At 59.6% G+C, this 19,213-nt stretch overlaps 1 protein-coding gene across 1 annotated transcript; it reads right to left on the bottom strand.

Moving 5' to 3' along the window:
* Nucleotides 1-1,988: 1,988 nt before the first annotated feature.
* On the bottom strand, nucleotides 1,989-15,443 carry LRPAP1 (LDL receptor related protein associated protein 1). The gene is made up of 8 exons (XM_082838012.1): nucleotides 15,174-15,443; nucleotides 10,686-10,830; nucleotides 8,946-9,070; nucleotides 8,580-8,700; nucleotides 8,035-8,193; nucleotides 6,697-6,779; nucleotides 5,390-5,566; nucleotides 1,989-2,443 (listed from the first exon to the last, which is right to left on the bottom strand). The coding sequence occupies exons 1-8, from the start codon at nucleotides 15,381-15,383 to the stop codon at nucleotides 2,381-2,383; spliced, it is 1,083 nt and encodes a 360-aa protein (XP_082694138.1). The 5' UTR covers nucleotides 15,384-15,443; the 3' UTR covers nucleotides 1,989-2,380.
* Nucleotides 15,444-19,213: the final 3,770 nt, after the last annotated feature.

A 19,213-nucleotide genomic window follows, 5' to 3' on the forward strand; every position in this document is an offset into this window, starting at 1 on the left:
TTTAGAGCAAAAGCTTTCAGCTTTTGATGTTAGCTGTGGGCTTTATTATGTTGAGGACACCTAACTGCCCATCAACAGGGACCTCGTTAAAGCACCTGAGGGAAACCCAGGGGAGGAAAGCGAGGTGCTTGGGAGGCAGCAGCTCCACCCCCCCACGAATGTTCACCACAGTCATTTCTAACGGATGTTACGTACAAAACTGAAAGCGACTCAAGTGTTCAGCAGCGGAACGGAGTAAAATCAAAGTGTGATGCGCCCCCACAAGGGGGTACTACGGAGCAACGAGAAGGGACAAGGGCCTGCTCGACACCGTTGCATCTCACCAGCACGTCTACTGGCAGCCAGACAACACACGCGCGCGCGCACACCCCCACCCCCGACAGACACAGACACACACACACCCCACTATAACTGCATGTTTATGAAGTTTGAACAGGGAAGTCCAACCTTGCTAAGAGTGGTTTCTTAGTCCACTGGACCACTGCAACACAAAACCATAGCCTGGGCGTAAACAGCGTCCGGTTACTTTCAGTTCTGGAGTTCAGAAGCCCAGGGTCATGCCGTGGAGGCTTGGTGTCTGGCAGGGCCAGCTTCTTGGTTCTCTGTGTCCTCACAGTGGAAGGGGGCGAGGGAGCTCTGGGGTCTCTCTTATAAGGGCACTGATCCTGTTCACGAGGACCCCAATCTCATGACCTAATCACCTCCCAAAGGTCCCACCTCCTGGTACCATCACCTTGGGGATTAGGTTCCAATATACAGATTTGGGAACATGCGCAAGTGGTTAGCTCTAGGAAAGAGGAGTGCTGGGGAAGGGGTCCTGGGGAGCCCGGGGCCCTGCACTTCTTGAGCAGGGGTGGGGCCCCAGCACTTGTGGGAGAGCTCACTGAGCCACAGGCATACGTCTGTGCCCTCAAACACCCCTTTACTTCAAAGTGATCGTCTAGAAGCTACGACTGAACAGTGCAGCCACTGCCCCTGAATCGGGGGGCTTCCGCCTCACCCGTCTCCTCCAGGGCCAGAGCGAGGACAAACCACAGTGAAGGCCCCTCCGTTTCCCTTGCACACGTCTGAAGCCAGGAGTTGCCTCTAGGCTGTCAGCTCCACCCCATTCGACTCCACGTCCTGGGCCAACTTTGCACTGCCCCCCAGCATGAGCCTGGCTGGGCCATGCGTGCACATGGGGGACCCAGTGCCCGAGCACGTGGCTGTGAGCTCTGAGCTCCCAGGAGCAGCCTGGAAGCCCGGCACCGAGTCCTCCCTTGGGCCCGACAGATGTCTCAGTGCATTTGCCCCAGCCCTGCCCGAAGCCTGGCCAGGGCTGAGGGACACAACAGCCAGTTGGGCCGGTGGCAGACATGACATGAAGGCCCAGGTTAAGGTTACCTCCTGTGCTGGACAGGCCTGGCGCCGGGCCAAGCGACCCATGGAGGAACGAGGCTGCACCCGAGCTGCCTGTCACGGGGCCACCTCCCCACTCGTGTTCATGGTGCCCTGACAGGCCGGGCGGGCTACCCTGGGCTTTTCTTGTAAGCACAGCTAACGGGTGTCTGCACGTGGCAGGTCCCAGTGCTGAAGCCGAGATCAGACGTGGCCAAGACGGGAACCCAGCACCCGGGGGACCCTCTTGGAAACATGCGTGCTGTGGACCTGACCCTGAGCTCGTCCCTCTCGCCGCACCTGGAGCCCCGTGGGCTGTCGGGCTCTTGCCAACCCTGACCTGCAGGGCCAGGAGCTCAGGCAGAGGCCAGGGCACCATCCCCTCTGCCCTGCCGTCTGTACCCCATAACTCAGTGCCAGACCAGGGAGAGCCCAGTCAGCCCACCAGCCCCTCCTCCATCTCATGCCACAGAGGTGAGGGGGGAAGGGGTGGGAGAAGGGCCTTGGAGCTGGCATGGCGGCCTGGAGCCGCTCAGCTCACCTGAGGCTGACATCCCCCGGCCCAGCAGACACAGCGAGATGGGACCCAGTGACGCCTCAGTGACCTCAAGGTTTAATTAAATACTGTAATGTATTTGTAAGGACTTCTGTACATAGTATTTCCAGTGGCAGATTTTTAAGATTTTGATGCAAACTGTGACCTTGTAGCATAGGGGACCACCACTCCACGGGCAGCTGGGAACTGCATTCTCAACAGAGGTGACGGCTGGCTGTGCTGAGGGCACAGGGCCACCAGCCAGGGGTGGGCGGGGCGGGATCGTGGGGTTCCTCTTCCCGGCCGGCGGCATTATCCCTCCTGCTCAGGCCCCTCGTGGCCCGTCCCCCTCGCGCCCGCCCTGAGGCTCTGCTGGTGACACGCCACCCCTGAGCACCCAGGCCCGTCTTCAGGAGCCCCAGGCAGCTGGCGCCTCCTCTGTGCCGCCGCTGGCCAGGCTCCGGGGCCTCAGAGCTCGTTGTGGCGAGCCCTGGAGATGCGGCTGGACAGGTCCTGCAAATGCTTCTTTACCTGCGGGGACAGCACAGGTGAACCAGTTAGCAGATCTGCTCATGACCTGAGACATGCAGCCTGTCGCCGAAAACTCTCAGCTGGGTGATCCTGCTGTCCAAGTACCCTCCCATCTAGAGCTGATCATAAATAAATCATAAAGGCAGCTCGTTAGCCACAAACAGCCCCCAAGGCACATCAGGAACAGCGGAGCGAGGAACAGCGCTGCTTCCGCTCTCCACCCCCTCGTCCGCGTTTCCACTTTCGTTGATTTGGGCCCATTCTCGTTTGCTTCTTGATGAGTCCGGATAAAGGTTTATCAGTTTTGCTTATCTTTCCAAAGAACCAGCTCCTAATTTCATTGATTTTTTCTATTTTTTTTGGTCTTTATTTCTGTTCTGATCCTCCTGATTCCTTTCCTTCTACTAACTTTGAGTTTTGTCTGTTCTTTTTCTAATTCAACTGTAAGGTTACTTCCTGAGGTAGATCTGCATTGCAATACACTTCCCTCTTTTTCTGCTGTGTCCTCTAGGTTTGGGAAAGTTGTCTTTTTGCTTGTCTTCAGGTATTTTTAAATTTCTTTCATTTCTTCAGAGACCCACTGATTGTTGAGTAGCATACCGTTTAGCCTCTATGTGCTTGTGTTTTCTGGAGTTTTTTTTTTCTTGTAGTTTATTTCTAGTCTCAATCTCGTGTGTTGGAAAAAATGCTTGATATGATTTTCTTATATTTACTGAGGCTTGTTCTGTGGCCCAGCAAGTGATCTGTCCTGGAGAATGTCCTGTGTGCACTTGAGAAGGACGTGTATTCTGCTTTTCGCTGGAATGCTCTATAGGTATCTACAGCGTTCATCTGGTCTGACGCGTCGCTTAAGGCCTGTGTTTCCTTACTGATCTTCTGTCCGGATCATCTGTCCACTGAGGTAAGGGGTGGCGAAGTCCCCCACTATTAGTGTTACTGTCAATGTCTCCCTTTATGCCTGTTCGTAGTTGCTCCTATGTTGGGTGCATTTACATTTAAACAATTGTTACGTCGTCTTCTTGGATTGATCCCATCATGTAATGTCTACCTTTGTCTCCTGTTACAGTCTTTGTTTTCAAGTCTATTTTGTCTGGTGTGAGTACTGCTGTCCTGGCTTTGATTTCCATTTGTGTGGAATACCTTTTTCCACCCGCTCACTTTCAGTCTGCACACCTCTAGGTCTGAGGTGAGGCTCCTGCCGGCAGCACATGTACGGGGCTCACATAGGAGACGTCCTACAGGGCCCAGCACCACGGTCCCCTCTGGTCACCAGAGCTTCATGCTCTGGGGGTGAACCCGTGGGCTGAGGGGCCTGTCGTGGTGGGCTGCCTACGGTACGTCATTTCAAAAGCAGCAAATGAAGACGCCGACTCGTCCGCGGCTCCTGCCAGCCTGTCCTCGTCACATGATGGCGGGTGCCGCCGCGGCAGCCCGAGGGCCTGGGCTCTGCTCTTTCTGTTCCTAGTTCACAGAGCCCCGTGGGCTGGTGCTGCCGGCCTCCCGCGCAGGAGCCCAGGCTGGGCGGGGACCTGGGGAGGTCTCCTCCAGCAGCCCCGGTGCTCACAGCGCGTCAGAGCCCCTTCTCCACGGTCGGGGGAGCCAGGAGTCCCAGTTCCCTCTTCATCCCCGCTGTGCAGTCCGCCACGGTGTGATCTGCAGGTGGACGCCCTGCAGGGGTGCCTGGCTTTGCCCTGCTCGGCTCTGCCAAACACAGGAAAGAATCCACATGCTCCCTTCCTTCTCGGTACTTTGGTCTTCTTTCACTTTTTAAGTTTCGTTTATTTTATTTATTTTTTGTGGTACGCGGGCCTCTCAGTGTTGTGGCCTCTCCCGTTGCAGAGCACAGGCTCTGGACGCGCAGGCTCAGCCACTCCACAGCATGTGGGATCTTCCCGGACTGGGGCACTAACCCATGTCCCCTGCATTGGCAGGTGAACTCTCAACCACTGCGCCACCAGGGAAGCCCAGTTTCACTTATTTTTGAATAGATAACACATCCCTGCGCAAAAGGCACAAAGGAGGCTCCCTCCAGGGCCCAGCTCCTCTGTTTTGAATTTCCTGGGCGTCTGTGGCGACGTACCCTGCTCGTGCTGCTGGCTCTGCAGAGGGCCCACACCACCCGCCCCTCCTTTTCTCTTAACCTGAACCAGAGGCTCTGCTGCAGACGGGCCCTCACGTCTTAGTGGCTGGCAAGTGCCTGGACTTGTGGGTTCACCACGAATGGCCAGGGGAGGGCGGGCAGCGGCCCTGCTGGTGCTTCAGTCTCCATGTCCTGCACACCTGAGCACTGTCTGGCGTTCACACGTCACCCCATAACGGAGCCAGCACCCCCATTTAGGGTATCTGCAAGCCCCACTGAGCCGCACGTGAGGGGCGCCCTGCATGGGACCCCTGCCGCTACTCTGGAGCCAAGTATGGTCTCCTTGCGCCCCAGGCCGAACGCCTGGGAAACCGCTGGCTCCCGCGTCCACTCAGGAGCCTCCAAAGCCACGTGGGCAGCTCGCAGGAGCGCAGGACCTTCAGAGCCAGTGCCAGGCCACATGTTTGGGGGCCAGGATGCCAGTGGTGCGGCTGGAAGGGCCCGGCTCCAGCCCTGGCTGCCCGCCCACCCGCCTCGCGCGTGTGCGCCTCTTCCCTGCTCACCTGGTTCAGAGCCCGGCCCTCAACAGACCCAGAGGCAGGTGGGGGTGGGGAGGCCTGGGCAGTCCCTGTCCCCCCACCCCCTGCAGCTGACCCCCTTCAGGGCTGCGCAGTCCCCCAGCAAGAGCAGCTGCGTGGTTGCTCCCACCAAGCTCCGCGAGGGCAAGACAATCCCGTCCCCTCTGCAGAGGGGGGGCCGAGGCCCAGGGAGGGGCGGCCGGGGGGCCAGGGGGCCGGCGCGCTGGCGCTGACGGAACTGTCACGTGCCCGCTCCCGCGGAGGCCTGGTCGGCGGCCGCACACCCACCTTGTAGCCCAGCTCCTTGGTCTTCTCCTCCAACACGGCGTACCGTTCCCTATTCCGGCTGACGTGCTCCTGGTCTCCTAAGCTCTCCACGTGTTTCAGTTTTTGATGAGAAATTTCCAGCTGCTTCTGGTAGTGGTTATGCTTTTCAATTTTGGCTTCGAAGTGCTTAAGCTCTTCCTAGAATAATGTTGAAACAACTGAATTACCCCAACACGCTCTTACTACCACCCTAGGGTCCCTGATGGAATTTCAGGGCTGCTTCAGGAGACCACCCAGGGCAGGTGGCTGCACGCTTAAGTTTTGTTTATTTTTGAATAGATAACACATCCTTGTGCAAAAGGCACAAAGGAGGCAGGCCAGGGCCGGGGCTTCCCCGCTCTGAAGGCTGCAACCCTGCGCCCATTCCCCGTGCAGCCCGCCCAGGGCAGCTCTGGGGGCCGAGCGGGACGGCAGGCTCGGGTGGAGGGTGTCCTGGCTGCCATGCCATCACGAAGCAGCACACGTGGAAGTCAGGTGAGCAGCCCTTCCCTCTAAAGGGCCCCAGCAGGACCTGACGGCCTTCAGGGGCCAAGGGTCGCACCCTATGCGCCCCCTCCCCACTCCCAGTGACCCCTCACCCTCCAGGTAAATGGCGCCTGCCAAGCACCTGGTCCCCTCCGGCCCTGCCCCCACATCCAGCCTGAGCTGAGCCCTGCACTGGCCCCGTCCTCTCCACTCCCCAGGCCTCCAGGCTCCCCGCACCCCAGCGCAGGTGGGCCTCCAGGCCCGACCCCTACACTCCCCCAGCGCCCCCAGGCCCATGTCAAGATGCCTGCGGAATGTGTCGGGGATCCTAACTCCCCAGGCCCCGGGCAGGCTCCCCTCCCCCTGCACTCCTGTCCAAGGAGATGGAAGCTTCACACCCACGGGCCCGTGCCCTTCCTCGATCCCTGACCCCTGCCCTGTGGCAGCTTTGCCACAGCAGAACCCACCTGGAGGCCCAGGTGACCCAAAGACCCTTCCTCCCTCCGGGCCGAGCACTGCGGCCCTGCAGGGTCCTACTGGCTCCCCCTCCAAACCCCTGTCAATCCGCTCATCCCACAAGCCCCAGCTCGTGCCCAGTGCACCCAGAGCTAAGCAGATGCCCTGAAGCCACACTGTGTTCACTGGAGGCCAGCTTCGTCCCACACGGGCCGCCACCCAGGGCAGCGGAGGGACACAGACGGCAAGGAGAGAACGTTCCCGTGAAAACGCTGATCTGCTAGGACTAAAGAAGAGGACCTTGCCCACGTTCTCAGAAAGTCCGCTGGGAGAGACGCCGTCCCTACCCGGAAGGCCTCCAGCTCCTTCTCGGTGAAGTTGGCTGACTGCGCCATGTCCCACAGGTCCAGCACCCGAGGCTCCTCGAACCCTGTGAAGGAGCAAAGGCAGGCTCGGTGACCCGCACGGCGGCAGCCCGGGACGCGCAGGGCCACGCAGGCCACCTGCACAGTGCACGGTGCTTGTGCACAGTGCAAGCGTCCTCTGGAAGCCGACCGAGCACACCTTCCACACACGTTCAGTCTGCGGTTCCCGGGACCCGCGGGGTGGGGCCTCGGCGATGCCCTCAGCAGCCCCTGGTCGAGCCGCTGCTGCCCGGGCGCAGAAGCCCTGCGCGAGCAAGCGGGAGTGCTCGGGGGTGGGGGGTGAGGCTCAGGCTGCGGGTCCCCCTGCCCACAGTTCCGCGCTGAGGCTCAGGCGCTGCCTGTCCCTGTAGCTCTGAAGCGAAGTAAACCCAACGTAAGGGACCCTGTGACTTCAGCCACCGCTCCCGAGAGCACGTGGCGACGGTGCAGGCTCGTCACCCACCTCCCTCCCACGGCTGGAGGCGGCCCGCCCAGCGGTCATCTCACCAGCTGCCCCACCTCCCCACCGGCGGACCCTCCCTGCTGCCCGGGGCCCTGGGGCGCTGCTGGCAGGACTCGGCAGGCCGGCAGCAGGGTCCGGCTGGATGCAGCCCCGGGAGCGGAGGGGCCGAGGCACAGCCTCAGCTGCCCCGCTCCTCTGCACGGCCAGGCCCTTGGGGTCCCTGCTCCATGGCAGTTGAGCAGATCAGCACAGCGGGTCCACACAGTGGTCTGGTCCCCTCTCCATGGCAGACGGGCGAGCCCAGCAGGGCAGAGTCGTGCCCCGGGGCACCCGGGCCATGCGGAGGAGCAGGGAGCCCACCTCACATGCCCACTGCACGCACCCCGCGTCGACAGCAGCACCCGCCATGTGGCCAGTGCTCAGGGAACAGGCCGGAGAAGGAACGGACAGGTGACAGAAGACGGTACAAAGAGCACCTGGCCGACTCCCGGCAAGCCCGCACCAGGCACGAGCCGCGGGCTCCCGCGGGAGACGCGCGCAGAGGCCCAGGCCATCCTCCAGGGGGCGGCACCCAGCGAGGAGCTCCGGCCTCGGCCCCTGAGCAGCGAGCTGTCTGCACAGGAGCAGAGCAGCCATCCCAATGCGCGGGGCGGGGGCCACCGTGAGGGTTAAAGGACGCCGTGAGGCTAGAATAAAGGTGCGTGCACCTTCCAGGAGAGAGAAAGCAGCCCAGGTGTGGCCCTGGGAGCGGAGGGGCTGCAGGGCCTCTGCTGCCGTCTCCCGGGCGCCGGGCAGCGGGGCGCAGCGCAGGGGCTCACCGGCCTGGTCGCCGTAGCCCTGGTGGCTGACTCTCCGCAGGCGGTCAAAGCCCTGGCTGATGTCCCGCAGCTTGTCCTTCAGCTCGGCGTGGCCCACCTGCAGCACGTCCTCCTTGACGCGGCTCACGTCAACGGGGCTGATGACGTTTTCGTGGATTTCTGCGGGAGCCAGAGGCAGGAGGCCGTGAGGGCCCGGCCCTGAGCCGCCCGCGGCCCTGAGCCGCCCGCGGAGCTCCGTCTAAGCTCGTCTAGATGTCGTGGAGCCACCGCAGCCCCACCCCCACTGACTCTCTCAGGGCAGGTCCCGAGCCCCCCACAAGTGCCCCTGAAGTCAGGCCGGCGGTGACAGGAGAGGTGGCCCGTGTCACCGCAGAATGGGTTCATCTGAACCCACGCTCACAGACGTGCATGGGCACCCCAACGGGCTCCTAAACGCCCAGATTCCTGCTCGGAAAGCAGGGAGGCCTGACAGCACGGCACTGCCCCCAACCCCCCAGCAGCTCTGTTCTGGAACGTTCTGGAGCCAGGGCCGCCTGCGGGGGCACCTTCGGTCCTGCTCAGGGTCTCCAGCAGGACGTTGTACTCGTGGACCTTCTCTTTGTGATGCTGGAGCTCCCGCCACAGCTTGTCCAGTTCTTCACTGGAGAACTTCCCAGAGGTCTTCGCCTGGAAGGAAAGCCACCCCCAGTGAACACCCCCATGGGCTGTGCTCACCCGTCCACGCCTCGGGGTGCACCCTGCCCGCCTGGGGTTAGCTACACGGGTGCCCCTGTGGATCACTCCCGCAGGCCAGGCAGGACCCTTGCTCCCGGGTGGAGTACTCAGGCCCAGCTCTCGGCCTTCACCCCCCTTCGCTAGGGGCCGCAGGGGCAGAAAACCAAAAACCAGGGCAGACGGCAGCGCGAGGGTACCTTGTGCCACAGCTTCTCCAGCCGGGGGTCCTCCAGGCTGTGGTCGGCGGGGCCGTGGCTGATGGAGTTGCTGCTCACGGCCCGGGCGTCCTTCCTCCCGTCCAGACCGTACTTGGCCAGGATGACTAGGAGGGCACAGGAGGGGCTCGAGGCCGTGGTCTGGGGGCCGCCCCTCTGCCGCCCGCCCAGCTCTCCTGCCCACTCGGGACCCAGCGGAAGGAGCGCGAACAAACCCGGGGATCCTCCTCCAGCAACGCCCCCGCGCACACTGGCGGCCTCGGGGCCGCGCGCTTCCGGCCGATCCCTCTGTCCCGACCCGCGGGGGAGAGCGCGGTGCGGCAGGACGGGCTCAGCATCCCGGGACTGCCTTTAGGACCAGCTTCACAGGTTTGCAAAAGCAAAACCTGCAGCCCGTTTGTGTCGTGGGGCGAACTCCAGAGGGCGGGAGAGGACGACGGTCCACAGAATGGACGGGGCGGTGGCCAGGGGAAGCTCTGCCACGGCCTAAGTCATATTTTTATTTGCAGAAAAGATTTTCTACAAGGAGAAACCTCAGCGTCGGCAGCTTCCGGTGAAAAGTTAACAGCAGTAGCCAGGAGGGGACACTGGCTCCAGCCTGCTGCTGGCCGGTCACCGTGGGACAGCGACCAGGTGTCATCTGTCAGTAGCGCCCAGGACACAGTGCCGCCCATAGCCCCTGCGCCAGACGGGGGCCTGCATCTCAGCACCATCGTCACCAACGTGATGCGGCGGATGCCTAGTGGACCCGGAAGGAGCGCTCCTCAGCGGGGCCGGGCTGCTGGGTCTGCCCTGGAGGACGCCCCTCCCAGCATCTCCTCGCGCTCCACACCTACCTCCTGAGTTGGGAGTGGGCCTGCCCCACCCTCCCTGCTCTGAAGGACCGGGCGTCCTTCCTCCCATCTGCAGACAGTCCCCACTGTCCCCTCCAGGCCTCACCCGGGCCTCTCTGGATCCGGGCTCCCCTTTCCCCTGTGCTCCATCCCTGAGGTCCTCATCCGAGCAGTGGCCCACCTGACCCCTGACCCCCAGCACCTCCTCTGACAAGCGCTGGACACAAGTGGTCCCCACGGGGGCCCACCCTCAGCTGAGCCAGCCCAGGGAGCGCCCCGCTCAGCCTGACCTCACCTCCTGGGGCTTCACTTCCCTGTCTACACTGCCTGTGCCTCAGAACTCACCCTGCCCAGCAGCTCAGCCCACTGGAAGCCTTGAGAGTAAGCTGTGAAGAGTGTGTGTTCCTGGTGTCCAGCCTGCGGTGCGGGCATCACGGGCAGGGGGCTCTCCCTGCCCCCCACCCTCCTCCATCTCCCAGCCCCGGGCCACCTGGACGCACTGGGAGCCCTAGATGCAGGGTGGGCCACAGGGGCCACAAGGCTCGGACTGGCGGGGGCAGTGCTCTTCACACGGCCAGACCCTGGGAACATCCCTGCTTCCTTGTGCAGGTGACCGTGGGCATCTGGCCATCCCAGCCGCCTCCCTGGACCAAGCAGCCCTGATTGCTTGTGCGCTAACGCGGCCAGACGTCCTCGCCCTGGCCCTCCCTCCCACATGCCAAGAGCCCGCACAGGACAGCCTGGCAGCTGTGCCTGCCCACGGCTGAGGGTCACCTTGCCAGGGCCAGGCTCACGAGGACAGCCCTGGCTCTTAATCAAACCAAGTCAGAGTAAGAAGCTGGGGCCCGAGCCTGGGCGACCGCCGCCCCTGGGCTGAGAAGAGACGTACCGCTGAGCCCGCGGGCGAGCTTCGCCTCTTTCTCTCCGTCTTCATCCAGGCCTTCAGCCTTCAATTTCTTCCACTTGAACTCGTCCCGTTCTTGTATCTTCAGGTCAGCATGGAGCTCGGACAACTTCAGAGGAGGTAGATCAAGCTACGGGGGGAGAAGAGAGGACATGTGACCCCCAGCTGCACGAGGACCAGCGACAGCCCGGGAGACGCTGACCTCGGAGAGCAGATGCCAGCGACGGGGAGACCGTGCCGGGGTCCCAGGCGGCCAAAGTCCCGCATGTGCCCCCGCACGAGAGCCTCAAAGGGACCTCTGCCCGCAGCCTGAAAACCACCGGCCCTTACACCCCGAGGCCGCTCTCCAGCCTCGTCAGATCCCAGGTCCCCGGGGAGCCGCCCGCCTCTAGCGGCCTGAGTGTGCAGGTGCTGGTGGCCCAGGGGCTCCTGTCGCAGGACGCCTCACGTTCCCAGCCGGGGCCCTGGGGAGCCTGTGAGTGCGGGGCTCCCCCCAGGTAGCCCTTGGGCGCATCGGCTCCCCGGATGGCTGTGCTACCCCAGGCAGGCGCTCCCCACAGATGACAGGACAGGGGGCGAGGCCGCTGGGACCTGACCCCTGCACACCTTCCTGGCTGTCCACCTCCCCGGGCGCCAATGTCCGGGCCGGAGCCCCGAGCTGCAGACTGGTGCCCAGCAGCGTCCGAGGCTCTGCGTCTCACAAGGGTAAGTCGTGATCTGGTGCCAGCCTTCCTCTGAAGCGTGGAGGCCCGCGGGCTCAGGGCTGGAGATGCCCCGGGTGACAGTGCTGCCCCCAACAGCAGGCACGGAGCCCAGGCAAAAAAGGCCACTCTCCGGACCCTTCTAACCTCCTTAACTTGAAGTTAACTGTTAATGGCTCACGCGAGAAGAACTGGTTAATAGACTCCAAATGCAAAGCAGCCTCTGTCAAATATTAAAGCGGAGTAAATCACCTACAACCAGGAGACAAGCAGCTGGGCAGGAGGAAGCCGCTCGTCAGCGGCGGTGGCCGCTGGGCCCGCATCCCGGACACCCTCGGCCCAAGGCTCAGGGTGCGCACGGCGCCCTCCACGGAGCTGCTCTCAGCCAGGGGCCTCACGAGCCCGGCACCTTCTCCTCTGCCTCTGCAACTTTCACCATCACCCTGCAGGCTGCTCGGGTAAACTGAGGCCCAGGGAGGCTAAGAACTGGCCCAGGACACATGGCGAAATGTCACTGGGTACTTTATCCCTTCTGCTGCTACGGTAAATGGGACTGTTTCGCTAATTTCCTTTTCAGAGAGCTTGACGTTGGCGTACAGAAATGCAGCCGAGGCTGTTGTGTTGCTTCCGTGTCCTGCAGCCGCGTGACTGTTAGCTAGCTCTGAGTGCGCTCCTGGCGTCTTTAGGGCTTTCCGCGTAAGGTCACGTCACCTGCAGACGCACACCTTTGCCTCTTCCTTTCTGATGTGGATGACTTTTATTTCTATTTTCTTCCCTAGCTGTTCTGACTAGAACTTCCACAACTACGTTGAATAGAAGTAATGACCTGATTTTTTAAAACACAGGTGAAGACCTTGAATAAATATTGCTCCAAACACAACATACAAATGGCTGACAGGCACTTGGAAGGATGCTCCACATCTCGACTCATCGGGGAAACGCAAATCCAAGCCCAGTGAGGTACCGCCTCACACCCATTAGGACGGTTACTATGGGAAACAAACGGAAAACAACAACTGTTGGTGAGGATGAGAAAAGGGAACCCTCGTGCACTGCTGCTGGGAATGCAAAATTGGCGCGGCCACTGTGGAGAACAGTACAGAGGTTCCTCAAAAATGAAGACGAGAACCATCAATACACTGTGATCCAGCAAAGCTCACTTCTGGGTATTTATCTGAAGGAACTGAAATCAGGACGTTGAAGGAAGATCTGGGGTCCCATGCCCACCGCAGCACTATTCACAACAGCCAGGAGGGGATGCGAGGTGCGGGTCAAAGGGCACAAAGGCAGTTATGCAAGTCCCGGGGCTCACTGCACAGCGCAACACCCTCCACTATTTACACTGCATGCTTATTATTTAAAAGTTCGCTAAGAGGGTAGATCTACCTTAAGTTCTTATCACTCACGCACGCGCGCGCGGCAACCCCGGGAGGGAGACGCCAACCAGACGTCTCCACAGGGGCACCCCTCGGGACGACTTCCCACGGCTTCACCCACCCCCCCAAAGCTCCAAGGACAGCTCCGGCCCCTCCCTGCTCAGGAGCCTTGCAACACCCCGGAGAGGTCACAAGGCTCGCGAGGCTCTGGAAGGAACCCTGTGCCTGCCGCCTGGCCCACAGCTCTCCTGAAGCGCCTGCATCAAAAGGCACTGCACAGTTTCACAGCAAGTCAAGACTGGAGGTGCTGGGCTGTGATGAAGCAACACCAGCAGTTCCCTGGTCTGCTCTCACGGTGGGGAGGCATCTGTGGACCAAGGCGGGACTTGCCCCCACCCCCGCAGAAGGTGGGCTGGAAAGAGAGGGCGAGGCGGGCGCCTTCATCAGACTCCTCTCCCTCACCCTGGGTACACGCTAGGCATGACATGCTATGAGATCGTTTCATGTTTAGAAAACAAAGAAACACTTGATGTTTCCAGAGAGCAAATTATCCAAGGCTGAGAACCCTGGCACAGGTGTGCCGGGTGCCCCACACCGCCCTGGGCACCGGCTCTGAGCAGCGGCAGTGCCCACCCCAGCCCGGCACCGGGAGGACTGCACAGCTCGCCACCCGGGACCAGCTCCGCTGCCGCCCTTGAAGTTTCTCAGCGTAGAGAGCCCGGGACAGGCCAGCTTGTATTCTGTGGGTCTGCCTACCCACGCGAGGCGTCCGGATGTGAGGAGGGACCTGGAAAATGCCAACAGGCATGGACCCCACCCTGGAAGGTCTGCACATTTCGTTCAGCAGAAGAGACTTGTACGTGCAATTGTAGAATTCAGGGCCAAGGGGCCCGGAAAGGTCATCCAGTCCAAGGCCCGTCCGTCCAAGGCTGGGGCAGGGTTGGGGTTCCTGCAGAACCGATTCAGACTCTCTCGGAAGATGTGACCTGAGGCTGCCCAGGTCAGCAGTGAACTGAGCATGGGGGCGGGGGGGCGGTTCAGGCGGGTGCAGCTCGAGGGCAGGTGACAGCCAGGAGGTGTGAAGAGGCTGCCCAGGCTGGGCAGGTGCAAAGCAGCATCTGGACGGACAAGGCGGGGCTGACCAGGACAGCCCTGCAAGCAGAAGGGCTCAGGGCAGGTTCCTGGACACAAGGTCCCCTTCCTCCAGGAAGCACCCCCCTGCTTCTCCAGCCCAGAGTGCTCTCTCTTACCCGGGAAGGCTGCACACACACAGTGCGCCCTGACAGCTGGGCCCCCAGCAGGATCCTCAGGGCCACTGGTCTGGGAACAGCCCTGGGCCTGGGGGCATCCACCCGCCCCTGCCTGCCCTGCAGTCCCCCTGCCACACCCCTTCCCCAGCCCTACCCTCCCTCCGCCTTTCCTTCCCGTCGTTTTCCCCTCTCTTCCAAAACTCAGTCCTTACTTTGTTTCACTCTCCTTCTCAAGGACTCAGGAACGCTTAAAAGTGGAAGCCTGGATCTCATGAAGACGCTGCGGCCCAGAGGGTTGGGGGAAGTTTGTAAATACCCATTTCACTAAAAACAAACCCCACCCAACAAACGAGGGGCCGCTATGTTAACGAGGAGGCGGCGGGGTCCAGGTCACACCCCAAGCAGCAAGCGGTAGTCCCAATTCTACCCCCAGGCAGAGTGACCTTGGAGGCGTCCTTTGCCCTCTGGGCTTTCTTGCTTTCTTCTCTAAAATGAGCACAGTTGGATTTAGATTTAGTTCACTAGCCTCTTAAGTTTCGGGTGTTCTCCTCTCACCTCACCACATCCCCTCACCCGATTTAACAAGAACTGGCTTTTGCTTCTAGGATTTCCGCTGTCCTCGGGCTTGTCTCCGTGCTCAGCGTCACCTGTTTTTCTTGTTTCTCCATACAGAGAAATACAACGTAGGAGAAAAGGCAAAAACGTGCAAGGCAGGAGACCTGGGTCTGCCTGCAGGGAGGGATCTCGGCCTCAGCTGCAAAGCTGCCAGTTCAAACTGGCGGGGCGGCCCTTCTGCCCAGGCACCAAGGCCTCCCAAGTCTTCGCCTGTCATCACCAGGCCAGGGTCCCTCTTCCCGGAGGCGCAAGGCAGGGGGTACCCACACCTACCTCTGCGGGCCGGTGTTAGGCTGTCAAAGACTCAAGGCCCCGGCCCCGTAGACTCCCAAAGTTAGAGGAGACCCGGGCCCCGGGGACCCCAGGATTAGAAGAGACCCCGGCCCGGGCTCCGCCGATCCCAGGATTAAAGGAAGCCCCTGCCTCACGGACCCCCGAAACTAGAGAAAGCCCCGGCCCCGCGGACCCCCGAGGTAGAGGAAGCCCCGGCCCCGCGGACCCCCGAGGTAGAGGGGCCCGGCCGCCGCTCACCCGCTGGGCCTTCTCCCACAGCTGGTTCAGCTTCTCCATGCGGAACTCCCCCCCGGGCTCGCGCTTCGAAGAAGGCTCGGGCTCGTTCTTCTCCCGCGAGTACTTGCCGCCGTGGCCCGCCGCCGGCCACGGCCCAAGGAGCAGCAGCAACAGGAGCAGCGGCGGCGGCCGGAGCTCCCGCAGCCAGGTTCGAGCCCTCCCAGACGCCATCTTCCTCCTCCAGACGCGGAGACCCTAGGAGCGGCGGGAGGGAAAAGGCCCTAGGCCGGACCCGCCCACCAGGACCCGCCCCGCCCCCAGGACCCGCCGCGCTGCCTCCTGGGAGTTGTAGTCTCTCCCCGTGTGGCCGGTCCAAGAGAGGCGGCCGGCGGACTACAGGGCCCGGGGAGCCCTGCGGAGGCACGCGGGCGTTTCCTAGGCAACCGCGCCGCGGCCTCGTGACGACGGGAGCCACCAACTGCGGCTAGGGCTGCCCTAGCTGGGATTGCGGGGTTGCTAGAGACTTGGTGGAGAAAAGAGCCCCGACCCCGCAGCCCGGATTGACCGGAGCGCCCTTTCCCTTCGACTCCGTAGAAAGAGTAAACAGTTCAGAAATCGGGAGCGTGTCTGCCGCACCTTAGATTGTTTCTGTGTCATCTGCCTTGGTCTTGAGCCTTCCTTGTCATTATGGTCTCTGGAAGGTGGCCTCTGCTCGGCACTCCAGCGTCAGTGTCTCTGTTGGGAACCCTAGACCCACCCAGCCCACTCCTTCACTTGTCAGAGGAAAACAGCCTTCTCGCTCCCGTCCCCCTGAAGCTTTCCCCGTGACCCAGGGAGCGCTGGCACCCCAACACTTGTCTTTGAACTGCATCCCGCTTATCTTCCATGCACTTGTTCTGTATTAGAGATACTTGTGTACCTGTTTCCTTTCTTCCCACCTGCTGTTTCATAAATCGAGCAAAACTGAACGCGGCCAATTTGATGGGACCAGAACTGAGCCGGTCAGTTCCCTGGGGGAAGAGCAGGAAACGGGGAAAGAGTGAGAAGCAGATTGCGGCCCTCAAGTAGCTTATAGGGTCGGGTAGAGGCACCCCCTAGGTGCTTGGATGGTTTGAGAAGGGACAGGGTGAATCCATCTGGTAAGGACGCTGGACTGTGCCTGGGAGGGAGTGCAGGCAGATGGGGGACGAGGGAGACCCCAAAGAAAGAGAACCAGGCATGGCTTCTTGACATAAGAGAAGCCACTTTAGGTGTAGGCCGTGTTGTAATCTAAGCCTGGCCACAATGCTCGCCTTTGCGGAAGAACACGTCTCAGGAGTTAATGATTTTAAGGAAACAAAAGAATGTAAGAGCAAACAACTATTTCCAGGCCAGGAAAATCATTTAACCGTGTCGGAGATACTAAATCAGTCATAAAGACTCCCAGTTCTGTTTCAAAGGTAAAGATTATTCTGATACATATTCTCGAGCTGTTTTTACAGGGTCCGAACCTCCTCGGACAATTGGCCACCAGACTAACTGGAGCCAGAGAATGGACGATATTGATCTTTGCTGGCTTCAGTCAACTAAGACCTGGACTGTCAACCCAGGATGACTCTTGCCCCAGTTCTATGCTAAATTCCTCCTGCGCAAGCCCCCTCATGAATATGCATGTTCCCTTAGCTTAAAGCTTCCCCAGTTTTGCTGTTCAGGGCGACACTGCTTTGGGAAGTAGCCTCGATGATCTCCTTACTTACTGCAAGTAATAAATCCTTCTCCCACTACTTGACTTGGTTGTGTGTTTTGGCTTGACACCCACTAAGAGGCAAACCCAGTTTTCAGGTAACAGGAGAGCATTCCAAGTGGAGGGTCGATGAAGGACGTCGGCTTGCGGGATCTTAGATCTTAGTTTCCTGACCCAGGATTGAACCTGTACCCGCTACGGTGGAAGTGTGGAGTCTTAACTGTTGGACAGCCAGGGAAGTCCCAGGAATTGATATTTAGTTACTTTTTTTTAATTGAAGTATAGTTGATTTATAACGTTGTGTTAGTTTCAGGTGTACAGCGAAGTGTTTTAGTTTTATATACATATATATATATATATATATTATTTTTCAGATTCTTTTCCATGATAGGTTATTACAAGATATTGATTATAGTTCCCTGTGCTATACAGTAGATCTTTGTTGTTTATGTATGTTATATATAGTAGTGTATAGCTGTTAATCCCAAACTCCCAATTTATCGCTCCCCCCTCTTTCCCCTTCGGTAACCATAAGTTCATTTTCCATGTCTGTGAGTCTATTTCTGTTTTGTAAATAAGTTCATTTAAATTTTTAAAAATTTTTATTATTTAAAAAAAAATTATTTATTTGGTTGCGCTGGGTCTTAGTTGCGGCAGGCGGGCTCCTTAGTTGTGGTGTGCAAACTCTTAGTTGCCCTGTGGCATGTGGGATCTAGTTCCCTAACCAGGGATTGAACCCGGGCCCACGTGCATTGGGAGCTTGGAGTCTTAACCACTGCGCCACCAGGGAAGTCCCTGTATCTTTTTTTTTTAGATTCCACATATAAGTAATATCATATGATAGTTGTCTTTCTCTGTCTTATTTCATTTAGTTTGATAATCTCTAGGCCCACCCATGTTGCTGCAAATGGCATTATTTCAGTCTTTTTCTCAGCTGAGTATGATATTTAGTTAGTTAGTTTTAAATCGTAGCCTGTGTTATTCCAGAAAAGGGTTTAAGGTGCCTGGAATTAAGGTGATCTGCTGTCCTTCCTGCCTCATGTCCAGTATCTCGAGAACCATTGTTTCCTATATTTTATCCAGTTGTTTAGTTGTTTCAGGCAAAAGGGCAAATTCAGTGCCTGTTACTCCCTCTTAGTCAGAAGCACCAGTTCCCAGCTGCTTGGCTATTAACAGTTAATGCGCTTATCCTGTTCATTAGTTACATTAGGCTAACTCCTATAACAAAATACGTATAGCAAAGTGCATAAAGGCCCCCAGAGGAGAGATGTTTCTTCCTCCTCCTGTTCAGATCTGAAAGGCAGATGCTCCTGGTCAGCAGGCAGTGGTCCAGGTGGTGATGCAGGGACCCAGCCTGCCCCACCTGCGGTGCAGGACTTCCAAGATGGCTTCCCTCTGCAGAAGCGGGCAGAGCACCGGGGTGCGTCTTGTCTCCGTTCTCCCAGTCGGGTGCCCACACTTTAAACACTCCTCGGTGCGCATTCTACGTGTCAGAATAGGAAGTCTTCCTTTCAGTGAGTGAATTGCGCTCAGAGCAGGCCAGGCACGGAGCAGGCGCTCCGGGTGAGGCCCGTCTCCGCCCCTCGGCTTATCCCCCAAGGGTGGACGTCGGTTTTCAGCAGCTGCCGACTCGACTTCTTCCGCCTCGGTTCAGGGCACCCACCCTGCCCGGCCCGGGGTTGGGTGCTGAGGACTCCCCTCCCTGCCCGCTGTGAGGGCGGAGGTGTGTCCATCCGCAGACAGACACAGTGCTGGGGGAGCCCTCGACCTGTGTCGCAGGAGCTGGCTGCATCTGTTGCCTGCTGAGGCAAAGGGAGGCTGTGCTTGGGGGGCGCCTCCCTGAGCAAAGTAAAGTGCTCACCCTGGGGGCCGTGGCGTCCGGGCTGGCTCAGCTTCCAGGAGCAAGTGTGTTTAAGGGCCGGCTGACTTAGCTGTTGGAGACGTGCCTCGTTCTCCCTCTGTACGTCATGTTCAAGTCTCCCAGGCCATGCTTGCCTGTGCGGCTCTGTACATCCCTTCTCTGACCCTTCCCCCATGGCCCCCTGACCCCCAAACGCTCCAGCTGTGCCCTTCTGAGCCACGACACTGCCACATCCTACACCTTTTGTCTGAACCTTGACCTCGCTCTAAATGAAAATGGGGCTCCCCTGTCCTTCAAAGACAGCATCCCTCTTTAACCCTCTCCCCTTATCATCCTCAGGGATTTCAACTTCCAGGTGGGTGATCCATCCACCTGCTCTGCTCTGATGAACTTGACCTCCAACCTACCCCAGCCACCTACTCCTATGGCCAGACCACTTTGTGACCCATTACGTGAACTCTACCTGCCTCCTGAACA

This window comes from Leucopleurus acutus (genome assembly GCF_964270905.1).
Source record: "Leucopleurus acutus genome assembly, chromosome: 4".
Classification (NCBI taxonomy): domain Eukaryota; kingdom Metazoa; phylum Chordata; class Mammalia; order Artiodactyla; family Delphinidae; genus Leucopleurus; species Leucopleurus acutus.

Excerpts from the sequence above, each read along its gene's own strand:
- LRPAP1 (XM_082838012.1), bottom strand. The coding sequence starts at position 15,383 with ATGGCGTCTGGGAGGGCTCGAACCTGGCTGCGGGAGCTCCGGCCGCCG. Across the intron at positions 8,701-8,945 it reads TGGAGAAGCTGTGGCACAAG|GCGAAGACCTCTGGGAAGTT; the intron begins GTACCCTCGCGC and ends CTTTCCTTCCAG. Across the intron at positions 6,780-8,034 it reads GGGCTACGGCGACCAGGCCG|GGTTCGAGGAGCCTCGGGTG; the intron begins GTGAGCCCCTGC and ends GCTCCTTCACAG.